Consider the following 20,749-nt stretch of genomic DNA (forward strand, 5'->3'; position numbering starts at 1 on the left):
TTGTGTTAAGATTTTAAAAAGCATATTTTGTTGAATTCCATACTCTTAGGGCTATAAGCTTAGAGAAAGTAAATGAATACAATAATTGTATTGCTTGAAGTCGCAAAATTACTCCACCAGGAATATTTAAAATCGTACATTTTGTTGCAAATTTAAATTTTATTTGTATATTATTCCGTGCGTATGAGCCATTTAGATCAGAAAATTGATCGCTCGCTTATTCGAAAGGTTCCCACACGCTCTCCGCTAAGTGTAAAAGTAGGCCTATGTGTTTTTTTAGTTGGTTATTTAACGACGCTGTATAAACTACTAGGTTATTTAGCGTCGGTGGAATTGGTGATAGCGAGATGGCATTTGGCGAAATATGACCCAGGATTCCCCATAGATTGTCTGACATTTGCCTTAACCTCGGGAAAAACTTAACTATATAATCACCCCAAGCGGAAATGGAACCCACGCCCGAACACAACCCCGTATCAGTAGGCAAGCATGTCAGCCGACTATAAAATCTACTATATTAATCTAAAAATGCATCACTCTAAATTGTAATACAGAGTATTATAATCATATTGCTAATTAGCATATAAAAGTATACCGTCTCCAGAAAGACTATCCCTTATTACAAGATTCGTTTACACAAAATCTGGTAACGTTAATAGAAAGCAGGTTATACCAAAACATATAGAGAAACTTACAAAATTTCCTTTTCTGTTGCTTGTTTAGCTTTAGTGATGAAAATGTTACGTGTAGCATGTGTGTTTCTAAGATGAGCCTACATTCCAGACCTGCTGTAAAATCAACGGACACAATTTTATGTTGTTATTAAACAGTACAGGAATAGTCCAATTGTGAACAGGTGGTGCGGCCTCATGCATAACAGAATCATTGGACCCTTTTTTTTTTTCCGATGAGAGTTTTTTATAGCACCTCAGCTAGAAGAGTTTCAACCTTAGTTGATACTCCAACAAGATGGTGTGACACTTTGGGATTAATTTTTCGGAACTTCAACTTAAAATTTCCGGATAGATGGATTGGACGTGAAGGTCTGACATCCTGGCCATCAAGATCCCCAGACATAACTATCTTAATTTTTTCTTGTGAGGTTACGTGACAGACATAGTCTATTCACAACGTGTGCCAGATGTTTTTGCTTCCATTATCGAAGAAATGCTGCAGAACACTGCGTGAAACCAACGGCGCACATGTTCACTAGTATGGTGAAAGAAACTTCATGACTCCCCTTATATTCCACTAAAAACTTTTGTTTTTTTGTAGCTTTGCTAGATTTTGTATAACTGAATGTTGTAATGAGGGAAAGACTTTGTGAACACTCTGAATATTATTACGAAGAAAGAATTCATTTAATTAAAATAACAAAAACCACTTCATTTCCAACGCTTCCTTTTGTAATATAACTCAGTTTATCAATAACGGATTTGGAGGGGTGGGTTAGTGGGTTATTTGACGACGCTTTATCAATTTGCTGTGATTGTCTAGCTCCTGAATGATATGGAGATGATAATGCCAGCGAAATGACTCCAGGGAGCGTCGAAAGTTATCCAGCATTTGCTCTGAATGATTTGGAGGGAGAAACTACTTAAGTTTGGTACACTGCTATCATTATGTGAATAGACACTTTTCTTGACTTCATGAACTGAAGTTAAGTTTCAGAGCAAAATTTTCCACAATTGTAAAGGGACGTATCTCTTCCTATCTCATTGTTCAAGGGCGGACTTCAGTTTGTGATAAATGTCTATCTGAATGATATGTAAAAACTACTGAACAAAAAGAATTCAGTCTCGTCTAAACGTTGTCACATATTTTAAATAGAACTTTACATAATATTTATTGTTATCCAGTAATTCACAGCCAGCTATCGTGAGTGGCTAGTAGGTGGTCACATTATCACCAGTCTAATCACTAGTTGTTAGCTTATGCCCTTAATTAAGACATACATTTCAGCTTTAGTTGATCAAGTTACAATGTGGAAGAACATAATTCTGTTCAGTGAAGTTTTAATAAATGTATTTTCTTACTTTAAGATATACCTATATCAATTCATATGAAATGCCGCCTAACTTGAAGTAAAGACAAATGGTGCTTCAATTTGGGAACATACTTCTCACTTCTCCGCTACGGCGTGGTAGGGGCTCGGACCACATTTATAACATACACAATCTAGTTCACTAGTATATACATACTAGAGTTGGGTCGATTCGTGAACGAATCGTTCATTCGAACGACTAATAATAAAGAATCGTAAGAATCGATTCGTGGTATCAACGAATCGTCGTTCAAAAGAATCGTAACGAATCGTCGTTCAAAAGAATAGTAACGAATTGACACGCTATCGTAACCCACGATTCTATTTACTTGTTTGATGTAACCTGCCAACGGACATTTCCGAAAAGTGCCGAATACTCCCGAGCGAGAGTGAAATCAAAATATGTACTGCATTTGTTAAGTATGGAAAATAATGAACACAAACCTGAAATTTGCATAGTTAAATAGAAATGTAATGCAAAAATGTACTTCGTAATAAGGTTCAGTTGATAAATTATAATTTAGAAACATTATATTGGGTAATTTTGTAGACTAATGGAGGTCATGCTGAATGGTTCCAGCCAATGAGAAAGAGACAATCATTTGTCTCGCCTCTTATGCCATCTACAGTATGCTAGAGATGTAGAACGTTTTTGTTCTACGCGTGGTTTGCAAAGGAAAGTGTCCTGTAAGTCGTTCGTTGACGAATCGTTGGAATCGCAGAGTAGGAAGAATCGTGAACTCGTTGACGATTCAAAAGAATAGTTGGAATCGCAGACTGAGATGAATCGTGAACGAATCGTTAGAATCGATTCGTAATGTATGAGTGAATCGTTGGAATCGACTTCTGTAAAAGAATCGTGTTGCCCAACTCTAATACATACAGTCATGAAGCTCAATACGTAAGAAATGTGCAACCAATGACAGTTGAACTTTAGTTGCTAGACATTAGGATCGCTACTATGGCCTCATCACAGATCAACGAGTTAGAAGAGAGAAACTAAATGAAAATGATGTACATTAATGTGAGGTACACTGTTAAATTTTGTACACCATTCTCTACAGTATCTTTTAAAAGTACTGTTTAAAGTGTCCACCATTTGCGTGTCTACAGCTTTCATATTCCTGATCCAGTTATCTGTCACGGTATAAGTGAGCAGTTGCTGCGGCATTGTGACCAGTTTCGCCATAAATTAACAACATATCCAGATACTCACGATTAGAAACCTGTGGCATCTCGTTGTGTTTCAACTGCTTCAACTGCAAAGACGAAGTGAATGTAAGCGTATCGTCCGCTCCGTACACCTAGCTCGACCACATGTTTTGCGTACGTAAGAAACAGTGTTGCCAGCGTGTCATAGCCCTCTTCCCATGCAATTTGTACACGACTATTAACGCGATTTATTCGAAATCTGTGTTATTTTCCATGCAAATACTACAGTAACATGGCCATACATAGCTTACTCTACCATCATACAGAGATAAAAATACAATTTTCAGCAGTTTCATAAAAAACTTAATCATAATTTCAAGTTAAAAAAGACCATTTTTTTTTTTTCGAAAACCGGCCTTCTAGAAACAAAATATTATTAGACTTTCTTGTTTGTAATAATTCGAGATATCATATCCCAGAAGGATTGTAAAAGGTTACCTTCCACCCTGTATAGCGACCAGCTTAAGGTTAAACTCTGACTTATTCATCTGAAGGTAATTCACTTTATGGCGCTGGCTTCAATCTCTTGAACATGTGTCCTCATTCATGGTAAAAGTACTATTATTCAGAAGCCTTTCTCAAATGATGTCCATATCTCGTTATACAGGGACATCATTTTATTTTTACTAACATTTTTAATATTAACCTGGCTATGCCTTTAGAGAACCGGAAACACAGTTTGCTACCCCACAGTTTGCTACTGTAGTTCGATGATACTGGCGTAAAACACAAACAAATAACGCTACTAGGTATAGGAGGGAAGAAAAGTAGTTTATCCATTTACGTAAACTACGAAATATCGCGATTTTGAGTTCGATAATTTTCATTGGGTTTTTGTTTAATCAAAATACAGTACGGTATTAAGAATAAGTGTTTTTAGTCACGAACTGAGTTATCCATGCGAACGTGTTCATTATGCAGTGTATATTATACTGTCTACAGCATATTAGCGTACACTATAGAGAATGAAATTAAATTGAAAAATAATAATATGAATATTTAAACACATTTTTGAAAATGGTGGCCGTTAATTTCGATACAGGCTTCAGTTCTTTTGTGCATATTATCGCACTATAGACTATTGCATCTAAATCCAATTTCCAGTTTCGTTCTTCGTACTGGTAACTCATGTTGAAATAATTCTATACCTACTCTATAAAAGAGTACCTTACGTACTGTAAATTCATGTTCACTTCTGCCCGACCCGCACAGATAAAATTACTCAGACATGCTATCTACTGTCCAAGTGGTTATGTCGCAGGATCGTAGAAAGGGGGGAAATCACGTGACAGTTAATTACTTAACGAGGTCCTTTTATTTAAGTTATTTTAAAGAGTTGTATAATATTACGTAGACGTCCAGTTCCTAACAGAAATTAATGTTTTCAGAAAAGAGCTAAGACAGCCCTGCTTTTACAGAGGGGCGTGCAGAAGCAGGTGGGGAAAATCGGGATGCGCCGTAGGCAAACGGACAGTACCTTTGCGAAAATATGATTCAATATTTCGTCACTGGAAAACGCGAACATATTTCTGGAACGTACTATACTCACTAACTCAGTACTGTTTATTATATGCGGCCTTGGTTGTGTGGAGGACAGTTGGAACTTCATTAGTAGAAGGGGTGGGAGTAAAGTACATTCAAAAACTCAGGTACAATAAAAATTGAAGTAAATATAAAATGATGTCCCTGTATTTTCTTTTAAACCTTACTCCACAACGCAAATCATTTATTATTTTTACATCTAAGAATAGCCTTCACAATGTATAACGTCAGGAGTGGACTCACCTGTGGCAAGTTGAACGAACCAGTCCGGATCCCGGGTCGGCCCAGCGGTCTGCAGATTTCGTTACTGCGGTCAGAAAAGACACCACCACGAAACCTAGGTCACGTGACAAGCATCCATTTCACCTAGCAAGAAGGTGGGGGTACAATTCTTGCGATTGTTCTTACAAGACGTGACGGCTGAAACAAATGACAGTGGAAATAAAGCTAATTTATTACTTAACTGTAACATTTGGCAATTGACATATCTTTAAGCGACACTTTTCAGGTATACAGCATTACGACATTGTCGAATTATCACTTTTGTTGCGACTATTACACTTTTACTACGTCATACTACTTTCGACTAATAAAACGGGTCGAAAAGAAGTCTTTTAACCAAACATGGCTGCTTACCGCATAATTTTATCGCTTCCCTAGCATTTGTTTAATTTTATCACTTCCCTAGCATTTGTTTTTAGATTAGATTAGATTAGATTTATTTATTTAACCTGGTAGATTACAACTATAACATGAACAATAAGATTACAATTAATATTAAATTTACATTTACAATTACAATAAAAATTAAAGTACGACAAGAATACCTGATTAATGAAAGCTAGACATTTTATCATAGAAGTTAAGAACAAAGAATATTTTTGTATTTACTAAATTACAAATTAAACCTACAATAACAAAATTCTATAGTGATGAAATTACCGGATATTGAGATGTTTTGTGGTAGATTAAAAGAACTATTTACAAGAAACCATGTCTGAACGAGTCTCAATTACTGACCAAGTGCCTAGTAAGTTTGCGCTTGAATTGAATTTTATTTCGACAGTCCCTGATGCTAGCAGGTAGTGAGTTCCAGAGTCTTGGCAGGGCTATTGTATCACTACCCTAGCATTTGTCCCTTTCTTTGCCAACATTTCAAACTGCAAATTCTTTACGGTACTATAAAACATGCTTTGCGATCGTAACTTGTTTCCCGCATAGGCAGTCGACTGAAAATGATGGCTCCGTTCAAACATTTTGGTAAAGGTAACATTAGTGAAAAGGAATTTTAGTAAGTCAATTAATATCTATTTTATTGAACTGGAGTACTTTATTCCTTCTAATCTTATATACTTTCTTCTAATCATATAATAGTCAATTAAATCCCATTACGCATTACTATTATTATTATTATTATTATTATTATTATTATTATTATTATTATTATTATTATTATTATTATTATCATTATTATTATTATTATTCTTATTATTATTATTATTATTATTATTATTATTATTATTATTATTATTATTATTATTACTTACAAATGGCTTTTAAGGAACCCGAAGGTTCATTGCCGCCCTCACAAGAGCCCGCCATCGGTCCCTATCCTTTGCAAGATTAATCCAGTCTCTATCATCATACCCCACCTCCCTCAAATCCATTTTAATATTATCCTCCCATCCACGTCTCGGCCTCCCCAAAGGTCTTTTTCCCTCCGGTCTCCAAACTAACACTCTATACGCATTTCTGGATTCGCCCATACGTGCTACATGCCCTGCCCATCTCAAACGTCTGGATTTTAAGTTCCTAATTATGTTAGGTGAAGAATATAATGCGTGTTGTGTAACTTTCTCCATTCTCCTGTAACTTCATCCCGCTTAGCCCCAAATATTTTCCTAAGCACCTTATTCTCAAACACCCTTAACCTATGTTCCTCTCTCAGAGTGAGAGTCCAAGTTTCACAACCATAGAGAAGAACCGGTAATAGAACTCTTTTATAAATTCTAACTTTCAGATTTTTGGACAGCAGACTGGATGATAAAAGCTTCTCAACCGAATAATAACAGGCATTTCCCATATTTATTCTGCGTTTAATTTCCTCCCGAGTGTCATTTATATTTGTTACTGTTGCTCCAAGATATTTGAATTTTTCCACCTCTTCGAAGGATAAATCTCCAATTTTTATATTTCCATTTCGTACAATATTCTGGTCACGAGACATAATCATATTCTTTGTCTTTTCGGGATTTACTTCCAAACCGATCGCTTTACTTGCTTCAAGTAAAATTTCCGTGTTTTCCCTAATCGTTCGTGTAATTATTATTATTATTATTATTATTATTATTATTATTACCATTATCAACATTCGTATTATTACTATTAATTCCATTATTATTAAGTCATACATCAATTTTTATAAAACTTCATTTAGTCCAGGTGTGCCCTTTTTGCAGACACATTCCCATAATTCAAATGACTCGGCGTGCACAGAGACGCGAAGTAAATTAAATCTAGTTGTTAAATAATAATGGAATCCTGTCAACATTAATAAATAGAACGGATTTTAACAGAATGCGGGCGAAGCACAATACGTCACACAATTCTCACGCGTTTATTTATAGACACTCAGGATGAAGTACCGCCTGCCGTCTAGTACACTGAAAAACTCTCGCAACTATTCGATGATGATGATGATGATGATGATGATGATGATGATGACGTAATTGTGAATACATAACGAAATTGAACAATTCAACATTAAAATGGGACACACTCACGGAGAGAATAACGCGAATTCGATTATGCGCACTGTTCAAAACATACAGAGGTGAGCCTGCCTGGAGAGAAATAAAAGATAGGTTGCAGCCGCCAAATTACTCTTCAAGGAACGATCACTCATATAAATTGAGGGAAAGAAGACAGAGGACGGACACTGGAAAGTATTCTTTTCTCAATCGTACTATCAGGGACTGGAATGCTTTACCTGCAGACTTACTAAAAGCTTTACCAATAACCAAAAATGTATTTAAAAATAGGCTTAAGGACTTTACTAATAGACGGTAATACATTATTCAGACTATTTTGTGGTTTTACAAGTATAGTGAGTAAGCAGAGAAACATAGTGTATCTCCAGTGATTTATTTTCGGTGTACAGTGTGTTGTAGTGAGAGTGCAGTGAGCTTAAAAGTAAATTCTGAGAGTTATAATGGCAGAGAAATGAGATAGATTTATAGTGAAAAGGTTTGAGTTATATTGAACGTCCTAAATTGCTTCTAATGGGGTCTAGGCTAGCGATTTGAGGTTAATATAGTAAGTACAATTCTACGGAATAATAAGGTGTTTTGTTATTTGAAATGTTGTATCAGTGAAAAAGTGTGTTGTGTCTGTGAAGTGTGTTGTACCAGTGAAGTGTGTTGTGTCAGTGAAGTTCTATAGTTTATAGTGGTAGTGCAAAGTATTTGAACAGTGAAATGTTTTTGAAGTATTAGTGAAATGAGGATAGTGTCAGTGAAATGTTTCATAGTTCCAGTGCAGTGAGTGAATTGATAGCGAAATGAGTGTAGTGCTGAAAGGTACTTGTGCATGTATGAACATATCGTATATACTCGTGGTTTTAAGTTCGAACTTAGGGTTAAGACATAAATTAGATTTATTTTAATTAATTATGTTATATAAAGTGATTCATTTAATTTAGGATGCTCCTTGTTAATATTATTATATATTGCTATTATTATTTTATTATTAATATTATTAATTGTAATTATTGAGTGTAATTAGTTGCCACTTCCACCGGGTATTTACCTACAGTGAATGTAAAAAGTATTCGCACGACGATGTTTTTACTACAAATTGAACCTTAAATGAAGTATTATTAATTCTTGGTATGAAATAAACTTTTCGCGTATAATAATAATAATGCATCACATAGCAAATACACACAATAAATTTTCATAATTTTGCGTGTAGGTTTTGTCATAGTTCAATAAATTGAATGCCTAACAAAACTACAGCATAAAAAGTATTCGCACATTCAACTCTGTTGACGAATAAAAGCATTCATCCGGAACGCAGTAGGCACATGGTACTAAGAAAATGCTCCTAATGCATGTTCCAAGACAGTTTGATTCTAGAATCACAAGTAGTATATAGCTATCATGTCAAATGGGACTCAGAGGGAAGGAAACTCCTAAGAAAGAAAGGGCTAGTAACATTCGTCTGCATAATCAATGTAAACCGCTGAGTGAAATATCAACGATTGTGAATAAAGGTAAGTCAACCATCAAGGAAATCATAGACAGATACGGGGAAAGAAATTCGAACGGAAATTTAAGGAGAAGTGGCCGGCAGAGGAAAATAAACGAATACAGTGGCAGAACAATCGTACGAAAAATTAAAAAGAATCCGCATATTAGTGCGGCAGAGCTTCAATGTGATCTCGGCATAAGTGTATGCGACAGTACAATCCGAAATTAAGTAAGGAGCAGCGAATGCTATGGTAGAATCGCCCATAGGAAATACTACTACATCAGTAAAGTTAATAAGAGTAAAAGATTAGACTTTGCTGAAATAAATCTTAACCGCCCAAAGAATTTTGGAACAGAATGTTTTTCACTGATGAAAGTCAGTTCAATATATTTCAGTCTGATGGGAGAAGTTTCGTGCGGAGAAAAAAGAATGCTGAACTGGAAAAGAAAAATCTTCGTCCCACAGTGAAACAAGGTGGATTTGAGTACTAGTATGGGGGTGCATGAGTTCAGCATGAGTGGAGTTGTTGGCTTTTATAGAGGGCAGTATGGATCACCAACGTTACACTGATATTCTGAATGATCATGTAGTGCTTTGTGCCCAAAAATTTGGCATCAGGAACAATTTCATATTCATGCAAAATAACGACCCCAAACATACGGGCCACAATACTCGACTGTGGATTCTCTATAGCATCCCTTCATACCTTCAGACACCTCCCCAGTCACCAGACATCAACCCAATCGAGAGCTTTGGGATTATTTAGAAATAAGACTTAGAACTAGGCATATTACCAGCAAAGAGTCTCTAAAGACTGCAATTGTAGAAGAGTGGAACATTCCGGCAAGTATTACTTCAAATTTAGTTAATTCTATCCCCAGAAGGTTAGAGGCTATTCTAAAATGCAAGGGCTACCCTCCAAAGTATTGAAATTGAAAAGGAACTGACTAAAGTGAGACCAGTGTGCGAATACTTTTTGTTCGTATTTTTGTTTGGTATCATTGTGTTTTAATCAAACATAATTGTTTATTTTGAGAATTGTGCAATTAATTTTGTGTTTATATGTAAACAAATAACAGAGAATGTGTATACTTGTACTTAACTTGTGTTTATGTCTAAAAAGTTGAGAGTATAGGATTTGAAGCACATTAATTATTACTATATATTTTTATTACCCACCGTGCGAATACTTTTTACACTCACTGTATTTGCAGTGTGAATAAATACCTACATACATACAAATGTAAGACTTTTAGCAATAGATATATAATAATAATAATTTATTTTATTTATTTAGAATATTAACGTGCGAAACAACAGCACAAGGCCAATTACAGCTTAGCAGAAGATACAAACCAAAACAAAACAAAACAGAAGAAATGATGATAAGAATGAATGATAGAAATGGCAGTGAGGTGGAATACAATCAATATAATAGTCATTATTAATCTTTGACCAAATGCAACAAAATAAAAAGCAATATCTGACAATAATAACAAGTAACGATATATCATGATAAACTCAAAATTGTATACTACACATTAAATGGATCCAAGCCTAATCCATGCAAATTAGCATATTTTATACATCTGCAGACCATAGAGAGAGGTTTTGATTTTCTATTATAAAAAAATGTTATGAAATCTTAAACCCTTAGCAGGAATACGAAGACTGATATTGCTTATGAATGATTCACAATCAATATCATCCTTAATGACTTTACAAAAAATAAATAATCAAGATCTTGACGTCTGGCAAATAAACTGGAGCATTTAAAATATTTACAGCTAATCTCATATTTATAGTCATCGGAATTTGGTAAAAATCTATAAGAATACAAGGAAATAAATTTTCTTTGAATATTTTCCAATTTAGCCGAGTCAGTGGAAGTAATGGAGTTCCATACAACAGATGCATATTCAAGATAATAATAATAATAATAATAATAATAATAATAATAATAATAATAATAATAATAATAATAATAATAATAATAATAATGGAGGGACGTACTGTAGTATAGTCGTAGTTAACTCGTTACTCTGCAAGCCGGAAAGTCGCGGGTTTGATTCGAGTCATCGATTTTTATCCACTGATGTAATTCTTCCGGCCGCACTGTATATTCCTGGGGTACATTCAACACTAACGGGAATGTATTCTAGGGGTACTTGTTTGCGACGCAAAGACAGCCAGCACTGACAACTGATATCCCCACTGCTACTCTATGCAGCTATCCGGAAAGAAGATAAATTGTTCGTCCGGTAATACAAGTTCCAAACCAATACCTACGCAGCAAGTGTTCAGTCAGTCCTACACAGCGTTTGGTCCTTCGTACAGAAGAACACGTTCGTTCGAGAAACGCTAGTTGCTCACGAATCTGCAGACATACATTCGCAGTGGTGTGGTATCTCCAACTCATTATTAACAGTGGATGTTACAACGTCAAATGGGGTACTGCGGCCTCAGCGTAACATGCAAACAGATTAAGCGAGCTATTTTGTTTTTCACACATGTTGCATCACAACTTTAGCCTATTCCATTAGCTTAGATTTATATTGTTAAATGCGAAAAAGTCTCAAAGTTTCAGGATACTAGTTCTGGACCTACAATTTTGAAAGTTGATTATACGGAATGTAAACGATATAAACTATAAAAAAACGGTGATAGAGAATAAATTATTGAACAAAAAAGTCTAATAAAATTTTTCTGTAGACCTAACTTTTGTGGTTTCCCTAGAAGAAAATGTTATCTATGAGTCTTTTTTTTTTTTTTTTTTTTTTTTTTTTTTTTTTGGAAATTATAGTGGACCCTCATAATAATTTACTTTGGTCCGCCACGTACATTGCAACTGTGGTGAAATCCTTGTTTACAAATAAGGGTACTCTGTTGTTTCTATATTGTCGTGTTAGCGTGTGTTGCAAGGAAGCTCATTTGTCAATGACAACGTTCACATTTACTCCAACAGTAAATATTTGATTACTATAAATCCTAAGCCAACCAAAAACTTAATTAGAAGGATCGGAGTGAAACCAAGTGTTACTATACATCTTTATTACAAATTTATAGGCCTCCTGTTACTAGGTATAACTCAAACATTTTTCGGTGGGCTAAGCCTCAAAAGCTCCTAAGAGCTTCGCCACTGTATTACAGCTGCTTCCGCTGCATAAACACTACCACTACTACTAAATTTTCTATTTCTACTCCTATTACTACTACTACTGCTACTGCTACTGCTGCTACTACTACTACTACTACTACTACTACTACTACTACTACTATTCCTGTCATTACAACTCCTGATACTAATTACTACAAATGTTACTTACTACTGTTACTACAGAGTGACCCAAAAATACCTCCTACATTTGAAAGGCGAATAAATAAAAAAGTATTGCACAGAGAAACTTGTTTATTAAAAAATATAAAATGGTATTGAAATCAGTTTGTAAACTAAATACTGTGTTATGAGATGAATTACTATGTGCTAATGTATGGCAATGACACTACGATTGTTGTCAATAAAACCCCATACTACCCATTAAAACTTTCCATGCTTTGATCGGCTGTAGCGTTGTCAGTGCTGAGAGAGGGGAGGGGAGGGGAGAGGTGAGAGAAGTGGTGTTCGGCACGTTCTTCCACCACTTTCCTGTCGTGTTCAGTCGTTATTATGGATAGGTCAGAAGCTTATCGCGCGTACGCAAGTGTTCAGAGACCCGTTTTCTGGAAAAGTGATCTCGTTACGCGGGGATATTGCTTGGCCGCCCCGTTCACCAGACCTCGCCCCAAATGATTTATTTTCTTTGGGGTCACCTTAAAGCTAAGGTTTACACACTTCAGCCCCACAGTCTTGCCGAACTCAAGAGACTAATTCAAGCGGAGGTAGCAGCTATACCACAAGACATGACACGTCTTGAAATATGTATTGCTCGCAATGAACAACACCACACGTCATTTTCAAAACATAGTCATTACAAACTGTTGTCACACTCATTGCATAATTTTGCATAAACAAGTTTCTCTTTTCAATCCTTTTTGTTTTATTATCCTTTCAAATGTGGGAGGTTTCATTAGGTCACTACAGTTTCTGATACTAGTTACTACTACTCACTGCTATTACAGCTCATGATACTACTCACTACTACTCCTGCTACTACTTAAAACTACTCCTGGTATTAGAACTCCTGATACTACTCACTACTACTCCTGCTACTTTTTAATACTGCTATTACAATTCCTGATACTACTCACTAGGCCTACTACTTTTGCTACTACAACTTAACTTATTTAGTACTTATTACTACTACTGCTACTACAACTCCTGATACTACTCACTACTGCTTCTACAGCTATTACAACTCCTGATACTACTCACTACTACTCCTGCTACTTTTTAATACTGCTCACTGCTATTACAACTCCTGATACTACTCACTACTACTCCTGCTACTTTTTAATACTGCTCACTGCTATTACAACTCCTGATACTACTCACTACTACTCCTGCTACTTTTTAATACTGCTCACTGCTATTACAACTCCTGATACTACCAACTACTACTCCTGCTACTACTTAAAACTACTCCTGGCATTAGAACTCCTGACACTACTCACTACTACTCCTGCTACTTTTTAATACTGCTCACTGCTATTACAACTCCTGATACTACTCACTACTCCTGCTACTACAACTTAACTATTTACTACTTATTACTACTACTGCTACTACAACTTCTGACACTACTCACTACTACTTCTACAGCTACTACATCTCCTGATACTACTTACTACTATTTCAGCTATTACAACTCCTGATACTACTTACTACTACTCCTGCTACTACAACTGATACTTTTACTATTACTCCTGCTACTCCAACTTCTGATACTTACTACTTACTACTATTCCAGCTATTACAACTCCTGATACTAATTACTATTACTCCTATTACTACGACTTCTGATACTACTTACTACTACTGTTAAAACTCGTGATGCTACTTACTGCACTGCTATTACCATTCAATAATGTTACTACTACTGCTACTGCTACTACTACTACTACTACTACTACTACTACTACTACTACTACTACTACTCTTGCTACTATTATTGCTGCTATTATTACTTCTACTTCTGCTACTAGTAATATTATTACTACTATAGCCTACTACTTCTAGTGATCCAACTGCTATTCCTGCTATTGCTTCTGTTAGTAATAGTAGGCCTAGTATTGTTGATATTATTGATATTACTGCTGCTATGGTTACTACTACTAGTATTACTGATACTAATGTTAATAGTATCACTTCTGCTACTGCTACTGCTTCTGCTACTAATACTGCTATGGGAAACGTTAGGAAAATGTAAATTTTTATCCTAATGTGGGGGATGTTTTATATTCGCAGACATCTGGTATTCTACAGAGAGGTGAACGTACTTCATTAGCGTCTCTATCTCTCATATTGTCATCTAATAGGTAGGGATATTGGTAATAGTACAGCAATTATGTTGTACTGTGTAGAAAGTCTGGCTCCTTTGGGGGATTAGTTCTGTTTTATAACTCTACATATCGTAACATAGGGTTCTTATTATTATTATTATTATTATTATTATTATTATTATTATTATTATTATTATTTACTGTTACTGCTCATACTTACATTCCATGAATTGCACCCGTTATCCTCTTTGTACTCGTTCTCCAACACACGTTGTATTATAGCACTGCACAAAATACTTTTAATTTACACCTAACTACACAAACCAACCAAATTTCACATAAACCTTCACAACATCGTACTAAATACCCACTTCTTCAGAATCTGTCACCACTCAACATTATCAACATCAGGGTTACAAACACAACAAAATTTCTGATATTCCATGGTACCTTGTATCAATGATCATAACTAACGTTTGATGCTTTCGTGGTAACTGCCATTTTTATTCTAAACAATTGACAGTGCAGAAAAAGGATTTCTTGATATCTTGGGCTCAATATACTCGTGCTTACTATAATCAAATGAAGTGAATTCGATAGTTATCCTCATTTTTACACTGGTTTTAAAACCAAACTATTTAATTAGACAGTCATAGTATTTTTATACTTATATCTAATCTGAACGAATTCATTCGATGGTTATTGTAATTTATATATTAATTCGTAATCCCAATAATATAATTCCCTATTTTTCATTCCATTTTTCCTTTCTACAAACCAAATATTTTATTCTATGGTTATTATTCCTTTTTATAGACGTAAGTGCAAGTTTGATCCTATAAATTATTGTCATTTGCGATAGATTAATTAGTTTAGGAAATTGTATTTTTATTATGTAGAACTACATTTGTATATAGATCTTTTGTTAAATTATTAAGTTTTTGTACTTTTGTGAACAATATCAATAAAGCTATCCATCCATCCATCCATCCATCCATCCATCCATCCATCCATCCATCCATCCATCCATCCATCCATCCATCCATCCATCCATCCATCCATCCATCCATCCATCCATCCATCCATCCATCCATCCATCCATCCATCCATCCATCCATCCATCCATCCATCTATCTATCTATCTATCTATCTATCTATCTATCTATCTATCTATCTATCTATTCCTTTTTATTGATATCCTTCAAAATGGAATGAACTTATTCTTTACTTTTCATTCAATAATTTTCCATTCCTTACCGAGATGTGAAAACCGGATTACTTCGGTACCTGTAGTTTTAATTCAACTTATCATTTCCTAATTACATTTAGAAACCGAAATAATATAGGCAATTGGTTTTATTCAGTTTTTTAATTTTATATGTAGATTTGGAAAAAGACATTCATTCAAAAGTTTCCATGCGTTTTCGTTTTATTTTTAACGCAGATTTAAAAATTGATAATTTTTATTGAGTCCGTCATTTCTTACCATGATTGGGAAACCTAATGAAATTATTCGATAGTTTTAATTTATTTCTCGTTTGAATGGGTGAATTTGAAAATCAGTGATCTCCATCAAAAACTAATTTAGCAGAGGAGACAAAATATCTTAACTTTTTCAGTAAGCAAGAAAAATTCAGAGGTTTCCATTTTTTATTCTCAAAATAAAATGGTTTCATTTAGTTATGATTGTTTAAAAATATTTTTGTAACATTGAAGATGACTTGTTTTCGTACAAAGTAATATGTATGGCTACTTTTTCAGTAAGACGTCACTGTGGTCTAGTGGCTAGAGCGCTGGGCTTATAATCCTTTGTTCGATCCTCGCCTATCCCGATTTATAATTTACTTTGGGCAAGCCCGTGGTCCAGGTAATACAGGATTTTCTCCGGTAGCTCTCGTTACCCTGTGGCATCTCAATAAATTTCCATCATATTAGTTGAGCCACCAATGTAGCTCAGTCGGCAGACTCGCTGGCCTGCTGATCCGGAGCTGCGCTTGGGCTTGGGTTGGATCACCGTTTGGTGTGATTGGTTTGTTTTTCCCGAGGTTTTCCCCAGCTGTGGGGCGGATGCCGAGTGGTTTATGGCGAGTCTTCGGCCTCACCTCACTTCATCCCCGTTTGGTCTCATTACTTGGTTGGGTTTTTCTCGAGTTTCCCCCAACCATAAGGGAAATGCCAGGTAATTTGTTGGTGAATCCTCGGCCTCACTTCATCTCACTACATCTCGCCAAAAAAATGGTAAAAAATTGAAATTGTAAAAAAAAAAAAAATGTACAAATTGCAATTGTGATCTTGTAAAATTTTGGCTTGTTCCACATCTTAAAAAGCTTCATTACTAATGTAAGAACTGTGGAATACAATAAATGAAATGAAAAAACATGAAATCCCAAAGCGGGTATAACGTAGATCAGTGGCCGGCAGATGCTGCAGTTATGACGTAAGAGCCAGTCAGGCCTCAAGAGCTTGGAAGAGCGAGCAGTTGAGTCGTATTACTGTTATCACGCACCAGCGCAATGGCGTCAGTGCAGCAATGATACGACAGTTCTTGGAGATAATTTGATGGAATCACATTCCTGCATTTTGCTAGGGAATAACTCCTCTGCGGTCATGATAGCAACATTCTTGTCAAATTCCCCGTCATTAAAAGAACGCATGTTCTATGCAATGGCTAGTGAAATCCTATATCTTAAGCCTTAAGCTTACCATTGATTCACTGAGAGTGTGTTCCCTAGCTTCACTTAACAATTTATCTTTCAATTGCTGCACTAGTACTTGTCGATAATCATTTGTGTGGCATAGAGAATAATGGCATTGTATACTGAATTTCTTTACATGCTGAAACAGCTTGCCACAAATCAAACACTTCGCCATTCCTCCATACTCTATAACGCAGTTTGATCTCGACAAAGCATTTAACTTGGGCACGGTAGTAACACAAAGTGATGGTGTGTTTCAAAAGTTGAAATATACTTTGCATACTACTCACCAAGTTAGGGCCTATATAGTTCAATCTGTATATTGTGTAGGAAAATGTCTGTTAAAAACACTTGAACTGTTTTCAAGTTTCCGAGTAGACAACGTGTTGCAGTACTGCTTAAATTATTTATTTCTATATTTGTATATTTATAGCAGTTTCGGAGCCTCATTTACATAATGCGAACGCTTCTGCAGCTGGCTGTATTATGAATTTCATATTATTATAAGTATATTAAATTTGATTACAAACCAAAATATATTGTTACACTGATTTATCACGGATGTACAGTTTTGTTTTCGTACAAATGTATTGTAATTGTGCTGTTCCCATACTACCTCAGACGAATGGATCGCGCTCTGTCATTGCATAGGCGCCGTACCACCACTGTTCAGTTGAACCTTCTCTCCTCGCTGTGCTCAGTATGCAGAGATTGCCGAGCAAAGAGCGTGGCGGCTCCGTGGTATGACGTCACAGAGCACGGAACATGCCGGTCACTGGCGTAGATAATCTTAGGCCAAATGCATTGATTCTATTTGCTATTGAGTAATTGGAGTATCGTTCTATAGTTTTCTTTCCAAATTGTTTCTTGTTTACTGTATAGACTCCCTTCTCTACTCTGACAAAGATAAGAAGATTAAAGCTGATGTCTCTTCTGTACAACTCAATTCAGTTTTCAATCATCAGTGTTCCACAGATTTCTTGAAGCCTTCATCTCTGTCTTTGCAGATTCGAAGGACTCCGGCACTGGATCTAGTGAGGACGGCGATCGTCCTTCCCATCACCGCCTAGAGCTCCTGGAGCGGGGTCCCTGCGGGGGCGGCGTCCCGGGGGCGGGTGGGGGCGGCCTAGACACCGGCAGCGAGTGGTCTGAATCCCGGCCGGACAGCGGCCCAGATTCCCCGGAGTGCCTCTTCGAGCGACCACCCCATTTACTCCACCCAGCCTACCACCACCTGAACCACCCCCGGCTACTCGGTCCCAACCCCTCGTCGGCGTCCTCGCCGCCACCCCCGCCAGGCAGCGCCGGAGGATCGGCTTCGAACCCCATCAAGCCCCGGATCTGGTCTCTGGCGGACATGGCCAGCAAGGAGAGCGACGCTCACCACCTCACCACCCCCGTGTCTACCTCAGTGTTCTACTCCGCGGCGGCAGCGGCGGCGGCGGCGGGGAAGCTCATCTCGCCGCTAGCCAACAGGGGCCCGATGCACCCCCACCACCTTCACCCCTCAGTGCACCACCCCGCGGGCTCCTACGCGAGACCCACTCACCACGATTTCTACAGGAGCTTCTACGGCCCTGCCACTCACCTGGGGGCAGGCGTCGGGGGCGGTGCAGGGGGAGGACACGGGGACGTATCCCTGCTAGAGACATATTCCAGGACATTCGGCGCAGGGTTAGGGACCGGGGGGAACCATGCCGGGGCGGCCGGCGCAGGTGTGACGCCCCTGTCGTCAGTGTTGTCCAAAGCGGCGGTGGCGGCGGCCGCCGCGGCGGCGGGGAGTGGGTCGGGGGCGCCGTTTGCCCTAAACGGAGGCGCCGGAACGCTGAATCTGGCGCCGGCGTCCCTGACGGTGGCGTCTTCGGGAGCGTCTTCGTCGTCTTCTTCAGCAGGGTCAGCTGGTTCGGAGCAGCATCAGCCTAAACTGTCGCCGCCCCAGGACGTGGGCAAGATGCAGCCGACCCACCTCAACAAGGCCTGACCCCAGGGCGAGCAGGTACGCCCCGACAAGTGGCCCCCGCGATAGGGTTTCCAGGACACGAGAGCGCGTGTGGAGATCGCACAGTCACTCTTCGGACCAAGCTGTACTCCCTGGGTCTCTGGTCGAAGTAGAGAATTCACACATTCTTGCACCGAGCGTATCATTATGTTTCTTAAATTCCATCTAGCCTATTAATCCACTGACTTAGAAATTTACGCTGAATTTACATTGATTTAGTAATCATTCAGAAATTAAAAGGGCTATTTTTCCAAATTGCTGTGAAGTATGTAAACAATTTGTGATGCAAGTACAATCTGTTTGTACTTTGATTCAGTAATCTATTACTACTTTAAGTCAATCGAGCAATTCTTGGAATTACACATATTTGGCATTCAGAATATGTAGTGATATATTAATACTCCCAGCTTAAATGTGTCTTCCAATTGAGGAATTACCTGTCTTTATACTGAATTATTATCATTATGGCTCTTAAAATTTGTCCATTAACCAATTGACTTACAAATATATCTTGAACCTGCATTTGTTACTCAATACTCAGATCTTAAGAGGAGACTCCACTGAAAATCAAGCAAATTTTCTAAAATATTTTTATTGATTATTTCACTTCTTTATAATATAGGCTACATTTTCATACCCCAAATGGATTTAGTTCAATTCTGATTACAAACATATTTAAAACACTTTTTAATTAAAGAAGATCTATCAAAATTATTTTTTCATGAAAGAATTATTTTTTACAAAAATCTGATTACAAATCTGATAATTTTTTGTTCTAAAGTTGGCTCCCTGAAGTTATTAGATGAATGTAGTGAAGGAGAATTTTAATAGATATGTGTTACATAAACATTCATTTTACTTTCAAATCTATTTTTCCATAAGTTTATTTTTCTTAATTCAATATCAACTTTTTTACGACGAATATTAATCAATCTGGATGAAATTTTTTTACTAAAAGTATTTATGAGGTAGTTACATGTTTCTATGCGTTTATTTTGCTCTATCAACTTTCGAGAATAATAGAAAACTAAAACGATTATTTATTTTACGACGTACCGTTTCTTAAAAATTAATGTCTGAATATGAGTAAATATTTATAATAGAAAAATCAGGTCGGAAACGATATTGTAAGTCAATGGATTACAATTTGCCTGCTTTCATTTCCGTATTCACTTGTTTTACTTACAATATACATACAGGGTGGAAGTGAAATAGCCTTGCAGATTTCTAGATCGAATAGCGCATGTTATATGTAACAAAAAACTAGCCTATAACAATATCATATTGGTGAAAAGTTCATAGCTTTTTTTTTTTTCAGAAAAAAAAAATGTATTTTTTCCTCAAATGTTTTAACAATCTCTTATTGGGTAACTATTGCGAGAAGGATCGTGATTTTTGTCCATATCGATAGAAAATCTAATAAAGAATAATTTATCCCTCTGTCGTATTTCAATAGCGTGAACGATTTTCGTGTAAATTTGGTTTTAAAACCTCTAAATTCAAACCACTGCACGAAGCTAGCAAGTGGCAAAGTCTCGAGAGAAAGCAGCTTACGTACGGAGACTC

The 20,749-nt window shown here is 36.8% G+C and overlaps 1 protein-coding gene across 1 annotated transcript in view; it reads left to right on the forward strand.

The window, feature by feature from the left end:
- The window catches only part of mirr (iroquois-class homeodomain protein mirror), a 359,729-nt gene extending 339,228 nt beyond the window's left edge, over positions 1 to 20,501 (forward strand). The window contains exon 5 of the mRNA XM_069845095.1: positions 18,192 to 20,501. Within this exon, the coding sequence (XP_069701196.1) occupies positions 18,192 to 19,165 (974 nt within the window). The 3' untranslated portion in view covers positions 19,166 to 20,501. The remainder of the gene's footprint in view (positions 1 to 18,191) is intronic.
- Positions 20,502 to 20,749: the final 248 nt, after the last annotated feature.

The sequence above is a fragment of the Periplaneta americana genome, chromosome 14 (assembly GCF_040183065.1).
Source record: "Periplaneta americana isolate PAMFEO1 chromosome 14, P.americana_PAMFEO1_priV1, whole genome shotgun sequence".
Lineage (NCBI taxonomy): Eukaryota > Metazoa > Arthropoda > Insecta > Blattodea > Blattidae > Periplaneta > Periplaneta americana.